The following is a 26,710-nucleotide window of genomic DNA, read 5'->3' on the forward strand; positions in this document are numbered from 1 at the left end:
CAGATTACCGCCGCCACAGCAGAGTTCATCATCCATTTCACAAAGCAAAATTTGCAAAGTGTTCTCATCCATGTTTAAAGTTTCTCTACACATCTTAACATAGCGCCTAATCCACCTGCCTGGCTGGTAAAGTGGTATAAGTGTGTAGTATCGGTGCATTTTTTCGAGTCGGAATACGAGTACAGCCATACTTTCCCTTAATATGGATGATGTTAAATAGCTTAAGAGTGCATTTGCATCAAATGTTGCAGGTGGGGTATCGTGGCTGTTGACCATTAAATTGTAATAATTTAAGCGCATGTGATATACGACTAACAGTATGTGTAATAGGTGAAGCTTATGAACCAGTACGCGTAATAAACTGAATTTGATAATAAAAATCCATGCCTGAACACAATGCTGGAGAACCCATTTAGGTCACAGTCTGATGATAAGCTATGTCCTGAAATGACCAGTCCCTCACCCACTGAACCTGTATGAAGGGTTCCACGGATGAAAGCAGAAATCTTTTCTAGAAAGTGTTAGCACTGAGCTTGTCAAGTTAGATTTATACCTGGGATGATCATCCTGGAACATAATCAATAATTTGATTCTGATTTTTCTGAAGCCCTGTTTCAAAGTCAGCGTTAAGACAATCCAAATGCTGCCATGGATGAATCTCAACATTGTGTTGTACTTCTTTAGAGAGCAAACTCGCTGAGCCAGAATGAACAGTACCTCTGCTGGTTGCAGCTAAGTCGTGCACTCGATTTTGCCTTAATTTCTTACTGCTCAATACCACACAATCGACGGAATGCTCAACGATGAGTTCATCGATTAATATGCTCTAATTTAGACATACTGGTTGTCTACTTTACTTATCTTTTACTTTTAAGCTAAGATATGAGAAGATATATTTTCGAATACTTTTCATAAACTACATATATTAAGTATGAAACAGACTTGACTAAGGATGGTCAGAGACCCTGTAACTATAAATGAATTTCCACGCAACCTTGTGGAGTGATACAAGCAAGCAGACAGCAATCTAATGATAAAAAAGGGGGGGTTTGTTCGTTGAGGGACATTGTGGAGACACAGGCTTGTTTGTCTGCAGTGTGACTCACACAACAATAGCAACAACAACACGCACACAAGAACAGAACAGAAGGGACAGCATTTCAACAAATTTTACAGCTAAACAGATGTGATTGTTGTAATTTTTTTAACAGAAACAATAGAGGAGTAACAAGTTAAAAACACTGTTTTTATCCATGATTTGTCATACGCCTCATTACCATAACGAGGAGAAGCGGTGTAGAAAGTGGGATCGGTGCATGGATAGACGGACATCGTAATGCCTGGTTTTTGTTTTGTTTTGCACAAAATGATCACCTGAAAAAAAGTTAAAACTAATTCCTGCTTCAGGTATAGTGTTCATAAAATTATTCATTCATCCATTTTCTATAGACCTTGTCCTCATAATGGTCGCAGCTGAGCCGGAGCCTATCCGCAGCTGACTCTGGGAGAGAGGCGGGGTACACCATGGCCTCTGGACTGGTTGCCAGTCAATCACAGAGCTTGTAGAAACAGACAACCATTCAAACTCATTATGATTCCATCACTAAATGGGAACTGAAGAAAAGACGGTCAGGCAAGTTAACAACTGTACCATCAGTGACTCAGTATCACCTTCAATATCAGTACCATGTTTTAATATCGATATTTGTATCAATTCAACCACCACTAGACAACACCACTTTAAGGCACACTCCAAACCAGTGATGTACACAAAGGTAGTAAACAAAAAACAAAACTAAACAAAAAAGTATTTGCTATACAACGGTCAAATTTGATGACTTTTTCTAAAGTAACGAAAAAGATAGTGATGTTCAAATATTTTAAAATGTTATTCATTTACCCAGGTGTTAAAAGGTCTGTGTGGTATACTAAGGCTGTGCTGGGTCAAATTTGACCATGTTAAATCAAGGAATCTTAAACTACACATACCATAAATGTGTATTTTTTTTATGGAACAGTGGTAGCAGTCTTCAAGAAGGAGCTTAAAACAGTCCCAAGAACTGTGTGTTTTCCCACCACAATTGGCCAGGGTTCCAGCACAAAAATTTACCTGTTGCTCTTTAAAGGAATACTGGCACAATTTACAAGTATGGCTTGATTGGTAGTCTTTAATTAGATGAGATAAACGCTTAAGCTCTGGAAAACACCTCTATATTGATTTATTTCACTAGTATGGCAACATTTTCGACCGATTGCGCACATCAATGCTGGACCGCCCAGTCGGAAGTGACGACGCGTGAGCGTTCTCCACCAGGTTTCGCAACCTGGTGGACAACAGGCGTTCATTCGACAACCGTTCGATAATGAAGAGGATACAAATAAACAATGCCATACTACATAGCAAAAGCAAGGTTTCAACCAGAAACAACCCACGGGAGCACACTGGAATATTATTCCACGAGAAGGGTACTTCTTACACAGGAAATGGCTTGCCAAGTGTTGTCAAGCTCCTGGCAAGTACAAGCAAGCCCGTGTGTAGTTAAAATTTTAAGCGTGAGGATTATGAAAATATTTTACAATTTGAGATGGGGCACGCCATGTGGATGATATTGAGACCCACACTCGAACGGAGTATTTGTACGGTAGGAACAAGAGTATGCAGCTCATGGAGTGAATTAGGACCGCCGTATAAAAAGGTCACTGACGCTCAAATCGAGCCGTGCAGTGAGTCAGCGTCACTCACGGAAAATTTCTTAGTTGTATATCTGTAAATTATGATGCCGTCAAAAGCCCTTTCTCCATCTTATTTTTGTGTCACAAAAGCAAAAATTTATTATAGTCAAAATCCGTGTTCTGCTTGACGTTTCTTTTTATAAAAAGTTTGTTTTCTCCGCTTTTTCATCTGAAACCGGTGTTCTATTGCTGATTACTAAAGAATGGAAAAAGCTAGAAACATACTTTTTTTTTCTGGTGAAAGAAACTACTCTAGGTTTGGTGCTTATATTGTCAGAAAACAATATTCTGTGGGTCTTAACAGATCAAAAGTCAAAATGCCCTAAAACGGCTGGCAACATGGGTAATTTCTTTGAAAACGACTGGCAGTGAATTAATTAATCATCCAATTATTAATGTCAGACAAGCTATTATTACAAACTGAAACGAGCTCTAGTTTATAATGTGACATGGACAATTATCATGAGGATATTCTTGGCTCAGCTCTAACTTGACCTGCATGGAAAATGTATGTAAATAAACAGTATGTAAATAAGCCCAAAAGTTTGAGAAGCCCTGACCTAATGTACCTAATGTTATGTCCGCTGAGTGACGTGGCATGGGGGCCCACTTGTGTCAACAAGCAGCTTATTCGTTAAGGACCGGGACGGAACTTTTTCACGAACCCGTCCTGCAGGTGATGGTGGTGGTTACGATGTGGGGTGGTGGGTAATAGAGGCTTATGCTATGCTAAACTAGCTCGCAGACTGACCTCTTTGACTGGGGGAAATTTCTTCTTGCACTCCATGGAGAGTGAGCGCAGGTCGGTTTGCATGTTCTCCAGCAGTTTCTTCACCGCCTCGGGACTGCTGGTCGACATCTTTGAGCCCAAGGAGTGATAGACGGACGGGAGAGGGGGGTTGAAAAAAAAGAAATATATATATATATATATATATAATAATAATAATAATAATAAGAGTCAGGCGACGGGGAGAACGGCAGCGCGGACGTCGTCGTCGTCGTCACCGCCGCCACCCATCCACTCCCTCCCTGGCTGGCTGGTTGATAATCCGCCGCAACTTTTTTTAATTATTTTTTTTAATTATTTGCCTCCCCTGGAGAAGAGCACGGAAACGCCGCGGTCCATCCACACGGGAGCCCCAGTCTCGTTCGCTTGGAGCGCCGGTGCGCAGGAGAGCAGCGACGACGCCGACATAGGTCCGCTTTCCTCAAACGCCACGGACATTAAACGTGCTAAAATGACACTCTTGAAAATGTGTGCTCATTCATCGACTGTACTTGTCAAATAGTGTGACAGCGCTACGTAACTGGCATCGGCCGCCGTTAGCCTGGCTTTCACTACCCACAATGCCTTAGTGCTCTGTGGGCGACACGTCACTCCGACTTCCGTAAACACTGAGCCATTCATCACCGTGACCACAGCGATCCCTGCCGAATATAGCTTGCATAGACCTGTCATTGTTTCCATTTTAGTTTCCTTGATTTAAGAATTTAGTTTGTTCCGTGACCACGCTCGTAACTCAAAAACTCTGTTCTTTGGAAAGGTATGAAAATAATACTTCGTTCCCGTCCCCCTGAAAAAAAACAAGTTTTGTGACGTTTTTTTTAAATAAGAAAAATAGTATTCTACAGTATTGTGCCTTATACAACATAAAGTGATAACATGTTTGCTGCAAAAATTAAATGCAAAAATTAAACTGCATTATGATTTCATGTTTGAGTGCTCACTGACGTTGTACGTCATCTAATGTGTGTGCGTTTGTGTGTTGGCCACGAAGGGGCAGTATAATACATACAGTAATATCCATCAATCCATTTTCTGAGTCGCTTATCGTCACAAGGGTCGCGGGCGTGCTGGAGCCTATCCCAGCTATCATCAGGCAGGAGGCGGGGTACACCCTGAACTGGTCGCCAGCCAATCGCAGGGCACACATAAAAAAACAACCATTCGCACTCACATTCACACCTACAGGCAATTTAGAGTCTTCAATTAACCTACCATGCATGTTTTTAGGATGTGGGAGGAAACCGGAGTGCCCGGAGAAAACCCACACAGGCACGGGGAGAACATGCAAACTCCACAAAGGCGGACACTCTAACCAGTCACCCACCGTGCCGCTCATACAGTAATACACCAAAAGTAATTTGACAACTAAGAGACTCAGTAAACCTAAACGCAGAGGTGGGTAGAGTAGCCAAATATAGTACTCAAGTAAGAGTACTGTTACTTTCGAATAATATGACTCCAGTAAAAGTAAAAAGTAGTCATCCAAATATTTACTTGAGTAAGAGTAAAAAAGTACTCAATGAAAAAAACTACTCAAGTAAAGAGTAATTTGTGAGTGACTTCTGATTTATTTTTAAAAATCAAAGCATGAACATCAAATTAAAAAAAATGATTTTTGGGAGTCAACACACACCTGCCAGGATTTCAATTTTTAACTGCCCAAAAACCAACAACACATACATTGGGCCCTACAGAAACATTATTTGCTTTATTCTCTTCAATGACTTCATGAAGAAGTTTGCTGACCAGACTTACTGATTGTGTGTGCGTGTGCGACACCATAGGGATAGTGCTAATTTTGCCACATCCACTGCCAAAACAACAATAGAAACATCTGCAACTTACCGCAAGGTGTTTTCTCACGTTAGAAGTGGGCTGAAATATCCAAGTTTAACAATTTAAGAACTGCATGACAAAGCTGTTGTTTTTTGGTCTGTAAACACACTCCGCGGCTGTTTTAGTTCCCCAAAATTAGTCATATTCATTGGCTCGCGAAGGCTATGTACGTGGTCACGTGACTGCCTTGTGTTGTCTGATTGGTAAATTGGAGTCAAATGACATTAGTGATCCCGTTTGATTGCTGCAACGAGCGCCCTATGCGGAAGTCAAAGATGGAGTCTAAAAATAGACGGTCACGCGCATGAATGGATAAATAAAAGTAGCGAAGGGCATGTCGATCATTTTAACGGAGTAAAAGTATTGATCCCTCTTCACATAAATACTCAAGTAAAAGTAAAAAGTACAGTGCATTTAAAGTACTGTACTTTAAATCAGTACTTAATGTTTGATTTAAGTACTGATTTAAGTACTGATTTATTTTAATGCATTTTATCCATTAAAATAAAATGGATCATTTTCCATTTTCAAAAAATGGAAAATGTTACTTGAGTAAATGTAACGGATTAAATGTAGCACGTTACTACCCACCTCTGTTTATACGTTATAGTGTCTGTCAACATTTGTCGCTGCACCATTTGTGTTCAAATATCTGTTGTTTCAACTCCAACGAATGTCCCCAAAAAGTAACTTTTCTTTTTTTTTCATTATTGTGCTTCTTTTTTTAAACCCATCAAGTGACAGCTTAACTATTTAATAGAGGCTCAGATTTAAAAAAAAATTGTTGTTGTAACTACCGAAAGGAAATATAAAATGCATTTTTTTGTATATTTGTATTAAATTTTTGTTTATTTGCATTATAACTATATTGTAAATAAACTACAATTAATTTGAATTCCATTGAAGTTTAATCAGAGGTTGCATGTTTTTTTTACATCAAAACAATTCTGCACATATTACAATAATTAAGATATTGTATCTTTTTTTAAAGATTGTTATACTGTAACATGGCCCATGTGTCACTGAAATGATCACGCACACAATGAATGTGATGACATGCACATAGAAATGGCCTCTGTCAAAAATGTATTTCTTAATCAACAGCTTTTTAATGAGTGATAAAAATCATTAATCATCAATAAAACATACATATGCAAGTGTAAACATTTATTATGTAAAAATATGAATCTGAAGACTACATGTGGGCAAAGACAGTCATTTTTGTAACATTGTGTCATAATTACGGCCAAATGTGACTCTGCCACTGGCAATGAGATGCTTAAATATCAAAGTATGCATGCACACCAGATCAGCAGTAACTAGTCAGGTGACTCCCAAGAGTCTGTAACCCTGATGAGGTATGACATTAAGTGTTTGGGTGGGTCACAGACTAAACTTCGACCCTGTAGTCTCTAGCAGTGGGACTCCTGTTGGTGGATGAGAGAGTAGCCGTCCTTGCTCGGAGGCGCCTTCTGATGCAGTCCATCGGACGACAAGTTCTCCCGCTCGCGTTTGCGCTTAGGGAGATCGTCAGAAGGGGTAGTCAGGAGAGTGAGGCGCTGGGTGAAAAGACAATGTGGAACATCAGCATTTAAGATCCAATAATAATGAGATCCAATACAAGAGCTATATAAAAAAAGGTTGGAAATAAGGAAGTACAAATATGTCGTTATTGTACAACAGTGCTTTAAGATACCAGTGACCCGACTTCAATGTTTTGCGAGATCCAAGCCGTGATTCGGACGATTTTTTGCTTTCACTTTAAAGCGCAAACTTCAGATACGCTTTATGGTGGCAGGACTCTCCACTCACGCCACAATAAGCAGCAGTTTAAGTTGTTTAATGCCACTCCCAGTTGAAGTTTAGTGTTAAACTAAACATTAAAATAAGAGAATTAAATGTTGTGCATCTCAATCAACCAAACAACTTTCCCTTAGAAGTGGCCTGCTAGCTCAATGCTAACACATAATGGAAAACGCCATAGACTTGCTAATGATTAGCATCGATAGTGACGGTGTTATCACCCTTTAGGCAATGGATATTCAAACAGAAATGGTGGAGAAACACATGCAGAAGGAAATGATCAGAATACTAACAGGCATATGTTCCTTATCCTCTGCCAAAAAAGACTAAAATTATTGCAGTTTATTGAGTCACTGAGAGTGTGGTGACTCTTATAGAATGTTACTTTACTGATTAAAAAACTCATAACAAAAATCTTTGTTGTTTTTGAAGGGGGAGGCCGAAACGGAGTAATGGCATTTCCATTCATATCAAGATGATTTGAGATATTGTAGGAATATTATGAGTTACGATCGTGGTCAGAATGAATAAAATTTGTATCTCAAGTCACCACTGTACTTAAGTAGATAGAGTATCTGTACTTTACTTGAGTGCTTAAATTTCTGACAATACTTTCACTCCCAACAATTATGCAGTTGCCCTGAGACCCACAAAGTAAATGAAAATGAAATCCATGAGTGTTTTTGGTATTTTCCATGTCTCTAGACAACTGTAAACTGTTCTTTGCATCTGTAAATATTTTTTTGTGTGTATCATACCTGTCGTAGTGTCCCAGGGGTGTAATATAGTTTAATTGCCACCCAAAGAGGAATACACAGCATGGAGGACAGGGCGAATATCCAGCCAATCCCGTAGCCCCACCAAGGGTACACGTAATCATTGTTGTATTTTAAAGGCGAGTATTTGATCAAGGCAAAGGCAAAGGTTCCCTGAAATAGAAAACCAAGAAAATAAAGACCCACGTGACCCACTCATTTAAAAAAAAAAAGAAATCATCCACCAGATGGTGGTCTTCTCTCAACAGAATCATGCAGAACTAAGCATCAAGTAGTGGAACCCACAAAGCAGGTTGCAGGAGTGAAAAATAGCCAGCAGTATTTAATGACAGGGCCTGGACGATAGCCAATCATGTCCTCTATGTTGTCATAGAAATTGTCTGCACCTGTAACAAAATGTACAAAGTTTGGAAAACATCACATAAGTTACAAGAAGATAGAAAACTATCATGGAATGCATTCTAATTACCACTGCAGCCTCCCTAGACACACTCACCGTAAACCCACGCAATGCAAACCGTCTCAAAAATGGCCACAAAAAGTAGACACATCCCACTGGCTGCGTAATAGTCAAAAAGCTGGAAGATGTACATTCCTCCCTGTGGGGGACATATATTATTTCTTAGTACTCAAAATATAAATAAATAGAAATGGTTTTGCAAAGCTGCACATTTTTGATCAATTTCCAGGAATTTCCAAGTAACTCACCCGCAGTTAGCAGAAAATGCTGCAGCAAGACTAACACTGGCGTAGGACTGACCTCAGTGAGCATGATCAGGCCCATAAGGAAAGAGAGCACAGCCACGGCGAGGATGAAGAGCTCCCTGCGGTGTTTGCGTCGGAAGGTGGACGGATACATGTCCACCATGGCCGTCACCAGGCTTTCCACACACACGAACTGCAGCGGACATTATGGAAATGAACTATCAAGGGTAGGCACACTGGGAACCATTGCCGAACAATCCAAACCAGAAATGTAATCTCATAGTGTGAACTTGCATTGATTTAATCTTTGAAGGCCGTATTACGTTAAAATGTATTCAACATATAAATATATATCAAAATAGTCCTTTCAAAGGAAATACCAGAGGTGGGTGTACTCCAAGTCACGTACACTGCTCACAAATAGTTTCCGGTGAAATTTCAGGAAGATCCTGAAATGCACTATTACCTTTACAGGTGAACTTCAGTTGACCTTCTCTTAAACTTTTAAATGCATGCCAGATTAATTATCAAATTAATTAACCTTTTGAAGCATATCTTTTGGGAGATTATGTTGATTTAATTTCATTGCACCCCCAGGTTCCATTGTCGTAAACTGAAGTGTAAGTATAAGTGTGCTGCTCTTACTTGACTGTCCAGTCCCAAAAAGACAATCATGATGAAGAAGCAGCAGGCCCACAGAGGAGAGAAAGGCATCATGGACACAGCGCGTGGATAGGCGATGAAGGCCAACCCTGGACCTGCAGTTCACACAGTTCAATTGAACACATTCATCACAACAAGCTGAGAGAACTCATGCAAAGTCGTCTTCAGAAGTTTATAGGTAAGGAGAAAACCAATGAGCACATTGAGATGGGAACGTCCTATAAGACATAAAGCCCACATTTTGGATCCAAACCCTAATTTGAAACCCTGATCCTTGTTTGAAAAACAAATTTGTACCCTAATTTGAAACCCTTACATGGGCTTCAAACCCTGATTTTAAACACTTAAGTTTTATTTTAAATTCTAACTTGAAACCTTTATCTTGGCTTGAAACCCCATACTAGACTAGAACCCCACATTTGAATTCTTACTTTTAAATCTTAACCTTGGCTTCAAACCCTAATTTGAAATTTTAATTCTTGTTTGAAACCATGGTGAAGAATTAAACCTGTATCTGAAACACGTTTGAACCCCTTCTGCTTGTTTAAAACCCTTACAAAGGTTTTAAAACCTTGCTTTAAACCTTTGTTTGAAACACTAACCTTGTCTTGAAACCATAATTTGAAACCCTAACCATGGTTCAAAACCCTAAGCCAGGCTTGAAAATCTAATTTAAAAATCCTAACTTTGACTCAAAACCCTATCCTTGGCTTCAAACCCTAATTGGAAATCTAAATCCTTGCTTGAAACCTTGACCTAGGTTACAAAGCCTAGTTTGACACCTTAATTTGAAACCCTAACCTTGTCTTAAAACCCTAATTTCGAACTGCAACCTTTGTTTGAAATTCCACGTGTGGATCATTTGGTAGATGTGGAGTTCCTCTCTGCAGGAAGAGAAACACTGACCAGATTCGGCCACCTCGGAGATGGGAATGTTCTGTTCGTACGACATGAATCCCAAAATCGAAAAAATGGCGAAGCCTGCGACAAAACTGGTGCCGCTGTTCAGGAAGCACAGAGACAAACAATCCCTGCAAATAAAACAAAGGAACACATGAAAAATACTTAAAAAAGTCTAATGAAAGTAGAGGAAAGTCGCTTCATTTTTTCAAACTCTCACCCTTGGTTAAAACCCTAACTTGAAACCCTAACTCTATCTTGAAAACCTAATTTGAAACCCCAATTTTGGATTCAAACCACAATTTGAAACCATAAATCCCTAATGTTTGTTTAATCCCTTAATCTAGTTTTAAAACTGTATTTTGAAAGACTAACCTTCACTTGAAACAATAAACTTGGTTTCCAACCCTAATTTGAAACCCTAACATAGGCTTGAAACCCTAATTTAAAACCCTCAACCTGGTTTGAATTCCGAATTTGAAACCATAACCCCAATTTGAAACACTCATTTTAAAACTGCAAGCTTCTCTTGAAACCCCAACCTTGGTTTAAGATCCAAATTTTAAACCCCAACCCTGGAGTGAAATTCTAACCCAGGTTTGAAATTGGAAACCCTGATTTGAAACCTTAATGAAAAACCCTAACCATGGCTTAAAATTCAAACTTGAAACTTATTTAAAACCCTAACATAGGCTACAAACCCTAACTTAAACCCAAAACCCACTCAAAAGTCAAACAAAACTTTAAGTAACTGCCATGCTCACTTGTAGCAGTTGTTGTTATACTTGTTATAACTTCCCAGTGCAGTGAGGCAGCCCAGGCAGATGGCATAGGAGAAAAAGATCTGAGTGCCGGCGTCCATCCACACCTTTTAGAACACCAAACAAAACAAACAGCATAGGGGAAAAAGAAACCGTTTAATACAGGTCGTGTAATTGCTTGTGTGAGAAGCAGATAGTAAGGTTGTGTGAGGGTCATCCCAAAATTGGAAGACATTTTCTGATCCCCCCCAAGAAATTTCAAATAATGCCTGCACAAAATAAAGAAATATGCGCTTGTTGTGTGAGTTATAATTGTCCTTAATGAAACGTAACTGTAGCTGTAGTAAGTCCTAAATATTATTTAAAATACCAAATAACACTTGAGCAGCCCTTTAACATTTGCATTGCTATGCAACCCTTTTACTGTAATTACAGTAAAACTTGAATTAAATGAGCATTCAAATAAAATGTAACTTTCTGTGTTTAATTGTAAAGGATTTATTTAACTATATTTTGGAAATTAATGTTTTTCAGGTGCCTGAGTATCTGTAAGAAACAGAGAATTACTGTATTTGATATGGCAAATAAAATTCCACCTGTGGGTCGGAAAGTCGCCCCACATCAGGGTAGAGGTAGAAGTGGATCCCCCGGGACGCTCCTGGCAGGGTGACCCCTCGGATCAACAGGATCACTAACATCACGTAGGGGAATGTGGCCGTGAAGTAAACCACCTGTGTAGGAATGATAATCAGTAATGGTCGAAGAGAGATCCCGCAGAAGTTATGCAGCAGAGCCAGAAGACCATCCAGTATTTATCTGCTTTTGCCTTTTACACGTAACCTAGCAAACACAGGATATTCAGCCCGTCGTATAAAATAAGTGCCATGATTAAATAGTTTCTCTATATATTGTGATTTTTTTGTTTGTTTGGTAAAATCAAGAAATTATTCACACAATAATACAACCCCAATTCCAATGAAGTTGGGACGTTGTGTTAAACATAAATAAAGACAGAATACAATGATTTGCAAATCATGTTCAACCTATATTTAATTGAATACACGACAAAGACAAGGTATTTAATATTCAAACTGATAACATTTATTGTTTTTAGCAAATAATCATTAACTTAGAAGTTTATGGCTGCAACACGGTCCATAAAAGCTGGGACAGGGTCATGTTTACCACTGTTACATCACCTTTTCTTTTAACAACATTCAATAAACGTTTGGAAACTGAGGACACTAATTGGTGAAGCTTTGTAGGTGGAATTCTTTCCCATTCTTGCTTGATGTACAGCTTCAGCTGTTCAACAGTCCGGGGTCTCCGTTGTCGTATTTTACGCTTCATAATCCATCCATCCATCCATTTTCTGAGCCGCTTCTCCTCACTAGGGTCGCGGGCGTGCTGGAGCCGGGGTACACCCTGAACTGGTTGCCAGCCAATCGCAGGGCACATACAAACAAACAACCATTCGCACTCACAGTCACACCTACGGGCAATTTAGAGTCACCAATTAATGCATGTTTTTGGGATGTGGGAGGAAACCGGAGTGCCCGGAGAAAACCCACGCAGGCACGGGGAGAACATGCAAACTCCACACAGGCGGGGCCGGGGATTGAACCTGCGTCCACAGAACTGTGAGGCCAACGCTCTAACCAGTCGTCCACCGTCCCGCGCTTCATAATGCGCCACACATTTTCAATGGGAGACAGTTCTGGACTGCAGGCAGGCCAGTCTAGTACTCTTTTACTACGAAGCCACGCTGTTGTAACACGTGCAGAATGTGGTTTGGCATTGTCCTGCTGAAATAAGCAGAGGCGTCCATGAAAAAGACGTTGCTTGGATGGCAGCATGTTTCTACAAAACCTGTATGTACCTTTCAGCATTAATGGTGCCTTCACAGATGTGTAAGTTACCCATGCCATTGGCACTAACACAGCCCCATACCATCACAGATGCTGGCTTTTGAACTTTGCGTCCATAACAGTCCGGATGGTTCTTTTCCTTTGGCTCAGAGGACACAAGTCCACAATTTCCAAAAACAATTTGAAATGTGGGCTCGTCGGACCACAGAACACTTTTCCACTTTGCATCGGTCCATCTTAGATGAGCTCGGGCTCAGAGAAGCCGGCGGTGTTTCTGGGTGCTTTGCATAGTAGAATTTCAAGTTGCACTTACGCATTGACATTGGTTTTCTGAAGTGTTCCTGAGCCCATGTGGTGATATCCTTTACACATTGATGTCGGTTTTTGATGCAGTGCCGCTTGAGGGATCGAAGATCACGGGCATTCAATGTTGGTTTTCGGCCTTGCCGCTTACATGCAGTGATTTCTCCAGATTCTCTGAACCTTTTGATGATATTATGGACCGTAGATGATGAAATCCCTAAATTCCTTGCAATTGTACGTTGAGGAACGTTGTCCTGAAACTGTTTGACTATTTTCTCACGCACTTGTTCACAAAGAGGTGAACCTCGCCCCATCTTTGCTTATGAATGACTGAGCAATTCAGGGAAGCTCCTTTTATACCCAATCATGTCACCCACCTGTTCCCAATTAGCCTGTTCACCTGTGGGATGTTCCAAACAGGTGTTTGATGAGCATTCCTCAACTTTCTTTTTTGCCACATGTCCCAGCTTTTTCGAACGTGTTGCAGGCATAAAATTCTAAGTTCATGATTATTTGCTAAAAACAATAAGGTTTGTCAGTTTGAATATTAAATATTTAGTCTTTGTAGTGTATTCGATTAAATATAGGTTGAACATGATTTGCAAATCATTGTATTCTGTTTTTAATTATGTTTAACACAACGTCCCAACTTCATTGGAATTGGGGTTGTACTACTTTTAATGTACAAACAGTGAATCCCCACATATTCACATTCAGTTCAACATTTGCCAATTATTTTGAGAACCTCTCCTCTGTTATTTGTTGAATTTTTATCTCTTTGCTGTTTTCGTGCTTAGGCCAAAGCCATGTCTAGTAAAAAAATATTGATTTGGCATCATCTGGCGGCTAAGAAAACTAGTGAAATGAGGGGAAGAGCTTCATTTAGTCCGATCATATTCTTGTCTAATCACATTTTTAGGCAATTACAATGTCATGAATGGATGGAGACTGGACCCAAGAGCAGGCGGAGGCTGAGAGGTTGTGATGAACAGTTTATTGAAAAAGGGAAACGTAGATGGTCCTTGAAGAGGAAGGGAATGCATGGCAGGCGGTGACGAGGGCAGGCGGCTGGCTTAGCGGCAGGAATTCACTTGGCGACGAACACGGAGGGAACACTGAGGTCAGAAAGGAGACGAGGAATTGTGTAGCTTACGTGGAGACTGGGGAGCCATTGTACCGCTGGAGAAGCTGTAATACTCTGGCAAGGTTTTCCGGGATCAGGCAGGTTTAAATGCATGTGGTAACGAGGACTGATTGGTGACAGGTCCGCGGCCGAGGAAGGTGCGGGAAAGAGAGAGGGGAGAGAGAGCGAGAGAGAGGGCCCAAAGCGCCACCCAGGCTCCAATAGAAGAACTGCAGGATGGCTCATGACAGTACCCCCCTCTCAATGGACACCTCCCAGGGTCCTGCCAGGCTTCCCCGGGTGAGCCGCATAAAATTCCGATAGCTGGGAGTCGTCGAGGATAAGCTTCCGGGAAATCCAAGAACGCTCCTCTGGACCATATCCTTCCCAGTCCACCAGGTACTAGTTACCCCCTCCCCCTGGGCCTCACGTTGAGGATGCGCAACACCGTGAAGGCCGGATGGTTGTCGATAACACGGAAGGGCGGAGGGGGTACCGCCAGAGGGCTCAGGGCGCAGGTGGAGACAGGCTTAAGCAATGATACGTGGAAGGTCGGATGAATTTAAAGAGACTGCGGGCGTTGGAGTTGAACGGACGTGGCATTGGTTATTTTAGTGATGGGAAACGGACAAATAAAGAGTGGAGTGAGTTTGCGGGATTCTGTTTGGAGTGGGAGGTCACGGGAGGAAAGCCAAACGGATTTTCCCACCTTGTATTCAGGTGCAGGGGAACGACGAAGGTCTGCAGAGCTGTTTATTCCTCTCCGCCATTCGGACTAAGGCCGCCCTGACGTCCTTCCATACGAACTTGACCCTTTTTAGATGATCCCTCACCGCAGGAACCGCCACCGCATGCTCCTGTTCCTTAAACAATGGAGGTCGGAAACCGTAGCAGGCCATGAACGGAGAAATACGGGTGGCGGAGCTGGTGAGGGAGTTGTGGGCGTACTCAAGCCATGGAATGAATGAGCTCCAGGAGGTGGGGTTGCGTGCGGCAACACGGTGAAGGGCTGATTCTAGAGATTGATTTGCCCGTTCCGTCTGGCTGTTGGTCTGTGGATGGTACCCTGAAGATAAGCTGGCTGCTGCGCCCACCGCTTTCCAGAATTCTTTCCAAACCAGGGAGGAGAACTGGGGACCTCGATCCGAGATGATGTTGATGGGGATACCATGGAGTTTGAACACATGATGAACAGAGAGTAGTATGGAAAGGGGTATGTATTGGACATTTTTAGACATAATTAGAAAATCGATCGACAACAGTTAGAATGATACCTTCAGAAGGAGGCAGGCCAGTGATGAAATCTAAAGCGATGCGGCACTATGGGCGGCTCGGGATTGGTAAGGGGAGCAGCGGACCAGCTGGAGGCAGATGTGAAGCCTTCCCTCGGGCACAGATAGAGCAAGCTTGGACAAATTCCCGGGTGTCTTTGACCAGGCTGGGCCAGCAGAAATCTTGCTGAACGAATTGACTAGTGGGGTGATGCCGGGTTGACACGTGAGCTTGGAGTTATGAGCCCACTGATGGACGTCAGAGCGTGCGGAATCGGGTACAAATAGACGGTTCTGAGGTCCGGTCTTGTGGTCAGGGTGAGTCCTTTGAGCGCGTTTGACTATTTGTTCTATTTTTCAAGAGGCAGCGCTGACGAAGCAAGAGGAAGGGAGGATAGTCTCGGGTTCTGCAGGGCTGGAGGGGGGTGACTATATGCAGGAGAGGGTGTCATGTTTGCTGTTGCGGGATCCAGGTCGGAAGGAGAGGATGAAATTGAATCGGCCTAGGAATAGGGCCCAGTGAGCTTGTCAAGGGTTAAGGCGTTTGGCAGAACGGAGGTAGAAAAGGTTCCAGAGGATAAAATGTACTTCAGTCCCCTCCAGCCAGTGCTTCCATTCTTCCAATGCCCATACGATGACTAACAGCTTTCGGTTGCCAACGTCGTAATTCGGCAGGGGACAGGCGACGGGGAAAAAAGTGGGGTCCCGCTGCGAGAAGACGGCCCTTGCCCCAGTGTCCGAGGCGTCAACTTCGACCACCAATTGGAGGGAGGGATTGGGGTGACGTAGGATGGGAGCACTGGTGAACAGGGTTTTGAGTTGGCTGAAAGCTTGGGATGCTGCCGGGGTCCACTGAAAGGGGGAACTGGTGGATACGAGGCTGGTGAGGGGAAGTGCGACCTTGCTGTAGTTGCAGATGAAGCGGCAGTAGAAGTTGGCGAATCTGCGGAAACGGAGTTCTTTCCGTGTGGTTGGAATGGGTCAGTCAATAATTGCTTGGATCTTGGCAGGGTCTGGTTGCAACTGTCCTTTGGCAATGATGTAGCCTAAAAAAATTACGGAGGCGAGGTGGAATTCGCTTTTTTTGGGTTTGACATACAAGCGGTTTTCAAGGAGGCGCTGCAGGACTTGGCGTATATGACTGCGGTGTTCTTCGGGGGAGAGACAGAAAATGAGGATGTCGTCCAAGTACACAAAAACAAACCGGTTTAACATGTCACGGAGAACGTCATTGATGAAGGATTGGAAGTTAATCCGGCGGCGGCGTTGGTTAATCCGAAACGCATGACCAAGTATTCAAAGTGTCTGAGAGCGGTATTGAAAGCATTTTTCCATTCATCCCCCTCTCGGGTACGGATGAGGTGGTAGGCATTTCATAGCTCTAATTTGGTGAATATCTGAGAGTCACAGAGGGGTTCAAAAGAGGGGTCAATGAGGGGTAGTGGTGATTTATTTTTAACAGTGATGTCATTGAGTCCACGGTAATCTTTTTTCTCAACAAAGAAGATGAGGAAGGGCGAATGAGTCCGGAAGCCAGAGAGTCACGGATATAGTCCTCCTTTGCTTTTTTTTTCAGGGCAGGAAAGGTTGAAGAGGCGGCTGGAGGGAAGAGGGGCCCATGGAAGGAGATTAATTGCACAGTCATATGGGCGGTGGGGTGAGGGGGGGGGGGGTGGTAGAGAAATGGCCAGGTCTTTATTGAACACCCTATAGAGATCATGATATTCTTTGGGGACTACGGAGAGGTCAACTGGTGTGGCAGATGGTGGTGGTTTACAGGAGGGCGGTATCGCGAGAGCAGGCAGTGTGAGTGGCAGTGAGGGCTCCATCCAGTTATTGCTAAGCGCGTCCAGTCTATGGCGGGGTTCTGTTGTCTGAGCCAGGGAATTCTGAGGACTTATAGGGTCTCAAGGGAAGGGATAACAAAAAGAGAGATGTTCTCGTGGTGATTTCCAGAAATCAGCAAGGTGAATGGCACTGTTTGGTGGGTGACAGGGTAGATGTCTCGGCCATCCAGGGCTGTGACTTTCTTGGGAGACGTGAGTGGTTGGAGAGGGAGTTGGAGCTGATGTGCTAATCCTTCATGAATAAAGTTACCGGAATCAATAGGAGCCATTATGGGTGTGTTGTGAGCGGAACCTAGAATGCAAGCAGGGACGGTCATACGGGAGGGAAAGCTTAAGGAAATGGGGGTTTGGCTCACCACAGCGCTCTCGGAACGTGGCGAGCCTGGTCTTTTGGGTCGTAGGGGGCAAGTTGCAATGAAATGACCTGATTTACCGCAATGAATGCACAGCCGCTGACGTTCCTGTGGATCTATACAGGTGTTACCAGTGTGTATGGGTGCATCAGGTGCAGTGGGGGGGTGACGAAGGGGCAGTCGGAGGTGCAGAAGGCAGATGAGATGCTGACGGCACGGTGCTCATGGTGGGAGTGATCTTACACGCTCAGACCCCGCTCTCTCCTCCTCTCTCTTGCAGTCTGTTATCAAGGCAGATGGTGAGTGTGATGAGATCCTCGAAAGAGGAGGCCTTGTCCCAGACAGCGAGCTCATCTTTGAGTTGCCCCGAAAGACCGTTAAGAAAAATACCCCTCAGCGCAGCGTCATCCCACCCGCATTCATCCGCAAGTATCTTTAATTCGATGGAGTATTCAGCTACGGAACTAGCGCCCTGAGTAAGCGTAAGGATGCGATGGGTGGCTTCTCTGCCGTGAATGGGGTAATCGAATACTTTTTAAGTTCAGAGGAAAACGAATCGAATGACTGGAGTACCGGGGAGGAGTTGTGCCGTAACGTGGTGGACCATTTGGCTGCTTTGCCGCGGAGGAGGTTAGTGACAAATGCGACCTTGGATTGTTCAGTGGGATAACTGTACGGTTGAAGATCGAAAACTAGTGAGCAATTAATAAGGAACTGGCTACATGCACCTAGGTCCCCGGAGTAGGGTTCGGGCGGAGGGACATGAGGTTCTTTGTATGGGTGGCTCGGAGGCTGCGGGCTCGGAAGGCGTACTTACGGGAAGAACGTTGGATTGTATTTTCAAAGACAGGAGGGAGTGTATGGATTCCGTGATTTCTTGAAGCGTTTTGTCGTGTCGTCCTATGTGGGAGCCTTGGATGGTGAGTTCATGTTTTAGCGCCTCCGGGGCTGCTGGGTCCATGGCTGGCCAGAGTATTGGAGACGAGGAATTGTGTAGTTTACGTGGAGACTGGGGAGCCCTTGTACCGCTGGAGAAGCTATAATACTCTGGCAAGGTTTTCCGGGATCAGGCAGATTTAAATGGAGGTGGTAATGAGGGCTGATGACAGATGCGCGACCGAGGAAGGTGCTGGAAAGAGAGAGGGGAAGGGGAGAGGGACAGCGAGAGGGCGCAAAGCGCCACCCAGGCTCCAACAGTAGAACTGCAGGATGGCTCATGACATACAAACCTTTTTGTGTGGTCGTCAATTACTCACAGAGAGTGAGTATTCACTGTGATTACAAACCATGAAATAATAATAATTTATAATTGCTGTTTTTCTCCTTAAAATATGACGGTTGTCTCACAATAGTTACAGTAGTTCTTGTAGTTCCAGCTTTTGTTGTTAGAACTTAATTTTGGGAATATTCCAATTTACCTGTGACCCTAATAAAGACAAGTGGAATACAAAAATAATTCTTAACTCTCAACATATTACAAATTTTTTGATGGCACCTGTTTTCTGGTAAAATTATGTAATAGAAAAAATAGAAGAAGTTATGCTAACTGTTAGCTTATCCAGGAAATACTGTACATGGAGGTTGCAAAGTCTTCTTTTTGTCATTTTTATTGTGATGAATGACTTGTGAGACAAATTATACAAACACTTCAACACAACCAGTTGCTTCTCTTTCAACAGAGTGAGCTTCATGTCGCTTCCTAGCTGTCCAGCAACACTAAACTTAGCTCCTCCATGACATAAAAGTTGTCTCCCTGTCTGGCTTCTTGTGGCATCCTAAGATGTTTCAGAAAGAATACATTCCATTCCATTTTCAAGACCACTTATCCTGGTTAAGGTCGCGGGGCGCTGTAGCCTATCCCAGCTGACTTCAGGCGAAAGGCGGACTACACCCTGAACTGGTCGCCAGGGCATCAGAAAGAATACGAAAACCCAAAATAGATATGTTTTTCAGGGAACAGCTGGGGATAGGTTCCACAGAAAACAACACATATAGGTGAATTTGTGAATAGTGAACACAGAATTATACTGTTTTTTAGATGATTATTTTTTGAGAATGGGACATCATGGGTGTCCGTGCTCACCTTGCCGGTGGACTTGACTCCCTTCCAGATGCAGAAGTAGCAAATGACCCAGGCAACGGCCAGACAGATCACCAAGTCCCAGTTTAAAGATCCAAGGTGATTGATCCCCGAGGAAATTCTCAGCACCCTGCGTCTGAAGCACATACACCAGAAGGTCCGTTTACTACTTTCTTTACCATGTCAGGTCCATTGAAAATGGCAACCAAAAGTCTAAGCTGTGATTCTCAAGGGCGCTCCCTCTAGTGGTGCACAAAAGAATTGTAGCATCATTATTTCAAGTGTCTTTTCCCCCCCCTTTTTTAAGCGCAGTGTTAATGTTCAAATTGTGCTTAATGTTACAGTGCCGTACAATAATATTAAATTGACTTTTTACGACTAAATCCTCAGTCTCGTTTTAGATTAATAATAACTACTATGCTCCTGCATTTTAACGTAGGTCATGATGGTGGCACTTGAGCTAAGTATCTTTTTACGTGGTACTTGGTGTAAAAGGTCTGAGAACCACTGTTTCTAAAATATGCAGAAATAATACTTTAATGAACTTACTCCCAGAATTCAATGACCGAAGAGGTAGCGTTCTCGTGGGGGATGACGGAGCTGTTCCTTTTCTGAAACGTTACACAGGAACCTAGAATTGCAGAAAGTTTCAAATGCATTACTTCTGACAGCACAATCGGAGGTTGCATTGTCTGACGCGTACCCGTGTTCCAGGTGTTGTTGCACGAGGCCCACGGCAGGTCCCAGGTGAAAGAGTTGGACAGGTAAAAGATGGCCCAGGCTAGCACGATGACATAGTAGATGTTAAGCAGGGCTACGATCACCTGAGTGGCATAACCAACTCCTGCAGAAAGCACACAATGCTAACCATAAGTGCTCTTGTTTCAAGTGAAATCATTTATTCATCCATTTATGTTCTATTGTAATTGTCCAGAGAGAGCCTGGCTACACGCCACATCTATTTTCTATACTGCCTATCCTGATCAGGGTCGTGGGGAGCTGGAGCCTTTCCCCGTTGACTTTGGGTGAAAGGCGGACTACACCCTGGACTGGTCGGCAGTCAGTCGCAGGGCACATAGAGACAAAGAGGACCATTCACTCTCACATTCACACCGTCATTGAGTAGGAACTGAACCCATGCTGCATGCACCAAAGTCATGCGAATGTACCACAACATCATTAGGGACTACGATTTCTCATGTGAATATTACAAAACCTTTTCCGTGGAAAACGAGCGGTTACCTTCAAACAAAGGGCAGATCTTCCGCCAGGAGGTGATGCCGCCTTCACTGGTGTACTGCCCCAGCGCCGTCTCCAGGAAGAAGACGGGAATGCCACAAGTAAACAGGAAGATGAGATATGGAATGAAGAAAGCACCTGGTGTCGGGCATACAAATATTTAAAGAGGACATCCATCCATTCTCTTTACTGCTTATCCTCACTAGGGTCGCGGGCTGCTGGAGCCTATGGAAATCTGACTTTTTAACGTCTTTTATGCAATGAAGTGTGAAATTAACCAACCAAGTAAATCTGCCCAATTCTGGAAATGGGTCTGTGAGCGAGCCATTTCGCACTTCTTCTCTAATTAAAATAACCAAAACCACATCGAGTTTCTCCACCAATGACTCCCCACTTAGGCTAGAAAAAGTTCCAGAGCGAAAGAAGAACTTTTAAGTGTCCAACTCAAAGCCAAGAAGTAAGCAGAGCTGTAGTTTTTGCACATATTAGCACGAGGTAATGGTGTTACCAGTGTTATAAAAATGTTCAGCTAAGTTGTTGATGTGGAAATGAGGAGAAATCGGATTTGGTGATGTCACACGCCACACTGCTACATTAATTGAGTTAAGTGTATTTTGGTAGTTCGGTGATGAAATGCTACATGTGATCATTTAATGGATTCTCAGTGTGTACTCGCTTTTAGTGTGTGTGTGGGCGGGGGGTTAAATTAGCATGTAGAGACTTCAAACAGAGTTCTGACCTCCTCCGTTCTTGTAACAGAGATAGGGAAAACGCCACACATTCCCCAGGCCGATAATTTCTCCGGCCACAGATAGGATAAACTCCAACTTGTTGCCCCATTGACCTCTTTCTGTCATCTCCTCCTCTGGACTAAGCACAACGTCCAGAGGTGTGCCGTGTCCATTGGAGGCCTCCACCTTCATCTGCTGTGCCGTGTCACCTTTGGGAGGAAACAGAGGGACAATATATCACTACACAGATGGACAAAACACATGATCTATCAACATATTTGTGGCGCCATGCCGCAAATAATCAAAGAACCACACAAATACACCCATTCTTCTTTCATACATGGATAAAGAGGTGAATGACGGCGACAAAATACTTTTGAAGATGCCCAATAGACACGTAATGGAGAGTAAACAGGTTTGCAGAGATCCAGTGGGTCGTTTTATAGATATTGTTGCAATGAATACGCATTGTGATATTCAATTTATTGTATCGCTCATACTGTACTGAGCAGCATTTTCCTATGCAACAATATGTTCCTGTCCATTTTCATCCGTTTTGTCAGGTATGCATTTGTCTCCAAAACCAATTTTTTTGAAGATGCTTAAAAAAAGAAAAAAGAAGAAATTGCTAAAAGTGAGTAGAGAAACTTTTTACCCGTCACTTCAGAAGTCCTCGCCAGACCCAAAATTAACAAAAAAATTTACTTTTACAGGGAGTCATTTTTCATGTGACTGGCTAAAAACATTTTCAGATCCAGGAGCGACTGGAAATCTCCCACACACACATCAGGTACTAGAACCCAACTAAAAAAAATCACTGCTGAAATCACACTTTTTCAAGGGATCAAAGCTGTGCGACTGCCGGGAAACGTAGAGATGAGCCCTGGCCCAACCCAAACAGCAATAAACAGCATTTTTGAGGCGAGTTTGATTTTCGTCTAATTCGAAAGGCTGTCATAAAATCTCAAATTTGTCAAGTTGCTAAAAAACAACAAAAAAACTTTTGGTCGAAACAGATGGAAAAAAATAGGCCTTGTTGTTTTCAGGAGGTGCTTTGTGGTATTGAAGGAGCCTCTCTTGCAGACTGCTTTTTGGTCAAGGACATTTTTTCTTCCCCTCTTGTTATATTAAATGCAATAGTAATTAAGACTGAAGGGCCTGACCGGAAGTGAATCTAGGATTTCAACTTTATGGATTCTCAACCCTCTCCTTGTTGAGAAACATATCCATACATTTATTTAAAAAACAAGAAAAGTGACTGAGGACATATGAGCTGACTAATAAGTTTGTTTGTTTAATGATTAACTAACTGCATTAATGATTGGCTGACTTTCTGAAAATTTTTTCATATGTATGTCATTAGAAAATACAGTTAATATTTTATTTTACTTATACTGTATGTCAGGTTCATTGGTGACTAACACATTAATTTCACTACAATCAAAAAGGCAATTTTATTGCTACAAAACATTTCTAATAATTCCAATCAAGTGATATCAATAAATATTATGTAAACTGAGGTTAGTGCAGGAATTAGAGCAGTATGTATAAAATAAAGCAACATACCTGATAAAAATGCATTTAACACAGAAGTAGATTATACTACTGATATTAACTTGAGTTACATATCGCCCTAAATGAAACTGAGTGATGCTTTACCACTGTAAAACCATACTAGCTGTACAATAAAAACATATTATATCATTGTAAAATATTATTTAATATTAAGCATTACCCTCCAGCAATGTCTATATTAAATCTAAAATGGATTATTACATATTTTAAAACAAATCAAAAAACACATTTATGATCAGGTTTTCTGACATCTTGGGTACTTACCTTTCATGATGTTGCACGAAAGGAAGCCAATTCCAAGGATTCAGGTTTCACTATGCAACATGCATCGAGGGGCAGGCTGCCTGAAATGAGTTTTTCCCAACGGCACCACTATCGACACCAAACCCAAAACCCCCCCAGTACAGCCCCTCACTTTCCAAGTTTATCCAATTCGCCAGCACACTGGAGGTCTGTGTTGTCCCAGTGTGCTGTGCTGATTGCGTAACCTTTTGAGACAAACACACACACACACACACACACACACACACACACACACATTCTCTTCGGGCTTTTGTGATCTTGACAGGATGGAGCAAAGGTTGCTCACGTTCGGCTGCAGGTCCGTGATGTATACATTGTGTCATGGCTCCACTTGGTCATTTGAAAGCCTGCACAATCATGTTTCTAATATTTAACCGCTACATATAATTCAAATTGTATCCATTTTGATAGCAATAAAAATACCCTTAATAAACACATAAAAATTAAAACATATGTAAGATACAAAATTAGTGGTGCATTTTTTCTCTCCGAAACAGATCAAAATTTTATATAATAGACTATTATAAGGTTATTCTTGGCCTTGGTCAATAATGACCTAGAATACACTATATGTGCATAAAAAAATGAAAAGTATCTATGGGTTTAACAGTCCCTCCCCATTGAATTTAAGTCACATATTCACCATAGTGAAACAACACATGATGGAGCTTCTAATGGGAACAGAAAAAGAGGTTTTCTTTTCCCTCAACCAAATTCCTTCCTCACAGACCATTCACAATCTTTTTTCACACCACAGGGGTCCAGAATGGTTGGCTTTATGGCATTTGTCACCAACCCAAAGTTCTGTATGGAGGTAGCGCGCAACCCCCACCTAAACTCTAATTACAATTCCAGACACAATCATGTTTGCTTTCAGCTGCAATGGGTCTGACTTCACTGAAAACCTGTTGAATTATTTTACAATCATCCTAAATCCTTAAGCCCCTATACAAATGTGTTAGAAAGAACTCTAGTACAATGCAGTGCTGCAGACTAAAATGGCAGACTTCCTGTGTGTTTTCAGGCATGGGTTTTTGAGACTTTTTTGTAGGTCTACCCATGATTGACATGTCTCCCAAATTTCATGATGGTAAGTGAAACTGGCCGCTGGGGGTGAATTCCCCCCCCCCCCAAAAAAAAGAAATCCAGATGGCCCTACCGTGCCAATTTTTTGGGGGTGGTCATACATTTTCATCACAATGACCACGCATGCAAAATGTTGTGTTAAAGAGTATGAGAAAGGTTTTTAAGGGGCGGTTTATTTGGACTCTAAATTAGCGACAGACTGATGTTTTTCTTAAGGGCCAATAGCAATACTGATTATTAATGGTCAAGGAGGCTGATAACCAATATTTAGAACTGATATTCATTTGCAAATAAAGGGAAAATATTGGCAACAAAATTTTTAATAATACAAAATCTAACTCTTTAATTCGTTTCAATGATTTTAAGCATGTTTATTAAACAGCTTTTCATATTAGCAACAAAGGTTTTTCAAATGTTTTTCTTTTTTTTTTTTAAATCTTAGATAATAAACATCTTTGTTGTAAAATTCAAAGAAAATTTGCACTGTGCTCCAGGCTCAGCAGCAGATCTTATAAAGTTAAATGAAAACTTAAATAAATAAATAAATAGCGCCCTAAAGTTTTCTACAGTAAATAAAGTTTTCCCAATATGTCTATAGAGTTGTAAGTCTGTTATGTTAACAAGTTTACATGGATGGATGTTTACTCCGAGGGAGCCCCCTGCATTGGGAGTTGTGGTCTTGCCTCATGGGGTCCCTGGTCGCTTTGCGTGCAGCCTCCCGCTACGACGCTGCAGGGCTCCCTGCTGGACTCGGGCCCAAAGGACTTGGCCTCTGGCCACAGCCTGCGATTTGGTCCTGCTGCTGCCGGCTCTGTGAGTTAAGTGTTTCCTCACCTGGATGCTCTGTACCCACCCTCAGGTCCTTAGGTCATTACTACATTATTTTTAAATTCTGTTTGAGTGTGTGTGTGTGTGTGTGTCTACGTCCTTGTGGACAAATGGCGGGAGGGGTTCATTTTAATTCATTGAATTAATTTTAATTCATTATGAACTGCATTTTATGTATAAAAACACTTTATAAATAAAGTTTGATTGACTGATTATATTTACTTATTTGGTGTACAATCGCTGATAAACCAGTTTAGATTCCATTTAGGACTGTTCCGCTACTTTGGACAATATTTTTCTTCTAAATTTAGGTCAATTTGGAAATTGTTTTGTGGAGATCAAGCGATCTGCCAATTTATATTTACTGGTTAAGAGGTCCTTTTTTTTTCTGAAAAAGTGAGGAAGACAATGATTCTCAACCACAGTTCCGCAGCATATAAGTAGTTGGTGTGCGGCGTGAAATTATCCATTTTGGCTTAATAATTATTTATATACTACAAAATAATGTCTTCGTTCATCTATCTATGCCAGCGACGTCTAGTGATCGGCACAACAATGAAATGCTCTTTCACAAAATGGCAGAAGGTACATATTTAACCTACTGTATGTATCTGCCTGCTGCTATTCATCCAACAGCATTACTCATAGCATGCACACTGAGTAAGAAAAATTTAAGGTGAGATGAGATCATAATTTTTTCTGTGCAAATTGTGAAATGTTTATTTAGCAGTTGTGCTGTGTGATTTTTCTGATAATTCAATAAAGGTTGGTAAAATCTGCCCTGAAGGACCACAGAACTGTAAACTTGAGGTCATTAATATCATAAAAAATATTACATTCATTTGAACAATTATAATTCTGGTTGGCTGTGCCCCCCCCCCCCCCCCCCCCCCCCTCCCAAAATTTTTTTTACATTTTTTTTTTAAATCAACATTTGACTGCATTTACGGACAACTAGAGACCTCTAGTGCTTACCAATAACATGTACTTGACGGCCACTTCATTAAGTACACCTGTAACGAGCTCCAATACGAGAGCTGTATCCCAAAATCTCAGCAATGCTTACTTTTGATTGACACTATCAGAGGTATTCATTTCTGTAATAATTTACCCGCCCTATTTAGCTCCCTCTTGTATTC

General features: G+C 42.0%; 2 protein-coding genes across 10 annotated transcripts in view; both read right to left on the reverse strand.

The window, feature by feature from the left end:
* Positions 1–5,453, reverse strand: part of mon2 (MON2 homolog, regulator of endosome-to-Golgi trafficking) — a 46,896-nt gene extending 41,443 nt beyond the window's left edge. For 2 of the 8 annotated variants that reach the window (XR_009788544.1, XM_061773548.1), the window contains exon 1: positions 3,485–4,113. Coding sequence is in view for 6 of the 8 variants with exons in the window: in XM_061773548.1 (XP_061629532.1) it covers positions 3,485–3,592 (108 nt within the window). In the remaining 2 variants the exon portion in view is untranslated. Of the gene's footprint in view, positions 1–3,484; positions 4,120–5,365 lie in introns of those variants that run through there. The other 6 variants (XM_061773543.1, XM_061773542.1, XM_061773545.1 and 3 more) reach the window with 4 other exon arrangements.
* Positions 5,454–6,443: 990 nt separating this feature from the next.
* slc6a13 (solute carrier family 6 member 13) lies at positions 6,444–26,424 on the reverse strand. Of its 2 annotated transcripts, XM_061773553.1 has the most exons (15): positions 23,619–26,422; positions 21,788–21,988; positions 21,052–21,186; positions 20,513–20,653; positions 20,359–20,440; positions 19,813–19,945; positions 11,561–11,695; positions 10,968–11,071; positions 10,210–10,334; positions 9,286–9,398; positions 8,696–8,833; positions 8,432–8,534; positions 8,221–8,321; positions 7,918–8,088; positions 6,444–6,915 (listed from the first exon to the last, which is right to left on the reverse strand). In XM_061773553.1, the coding sequence occupies exons 1-15, from the start codon at positions 23,623–23,625 to the stop codon at positions 6,769–6,771; spliced, it is 1,836 nt and encodes a 611-aa protein (XP_061629537.1). In that variant the 5' UTR covers positions 23,626–26,422; the 3' UTR covers positions 6,444–6,768. The 2 variants fall into 2 exon arrangements, with proteins under 2 accessions (XP_061629537.1, XP_061629536.1); XM_061773552.1 differs by having other exon boundaries at positions 20,359–20,653; positions 23,619–26,424.
* Between the last annotated feature and the right edge of the window lie 286 nt (positions 26,425–26,710).

The sequence above is a fragment of the Phyllopteryx taeniolatus genome, chromosome 5 (assembly GCF_024500385.1).
Source record: "Phyllopteryx taeniolatus isolate TA_2022b chromosome 5, UOR_Ptae_1.2, whole genome shotgun sequence".
Classification (NCBI taxonomy): domain Eukaryota; kingdom Metazoa; phylum Chordata; class Actinopteri; order Syngnathiformes; family Syngnathidae; genus Phyllopteryx; species Phyllopteryx taeniolatus.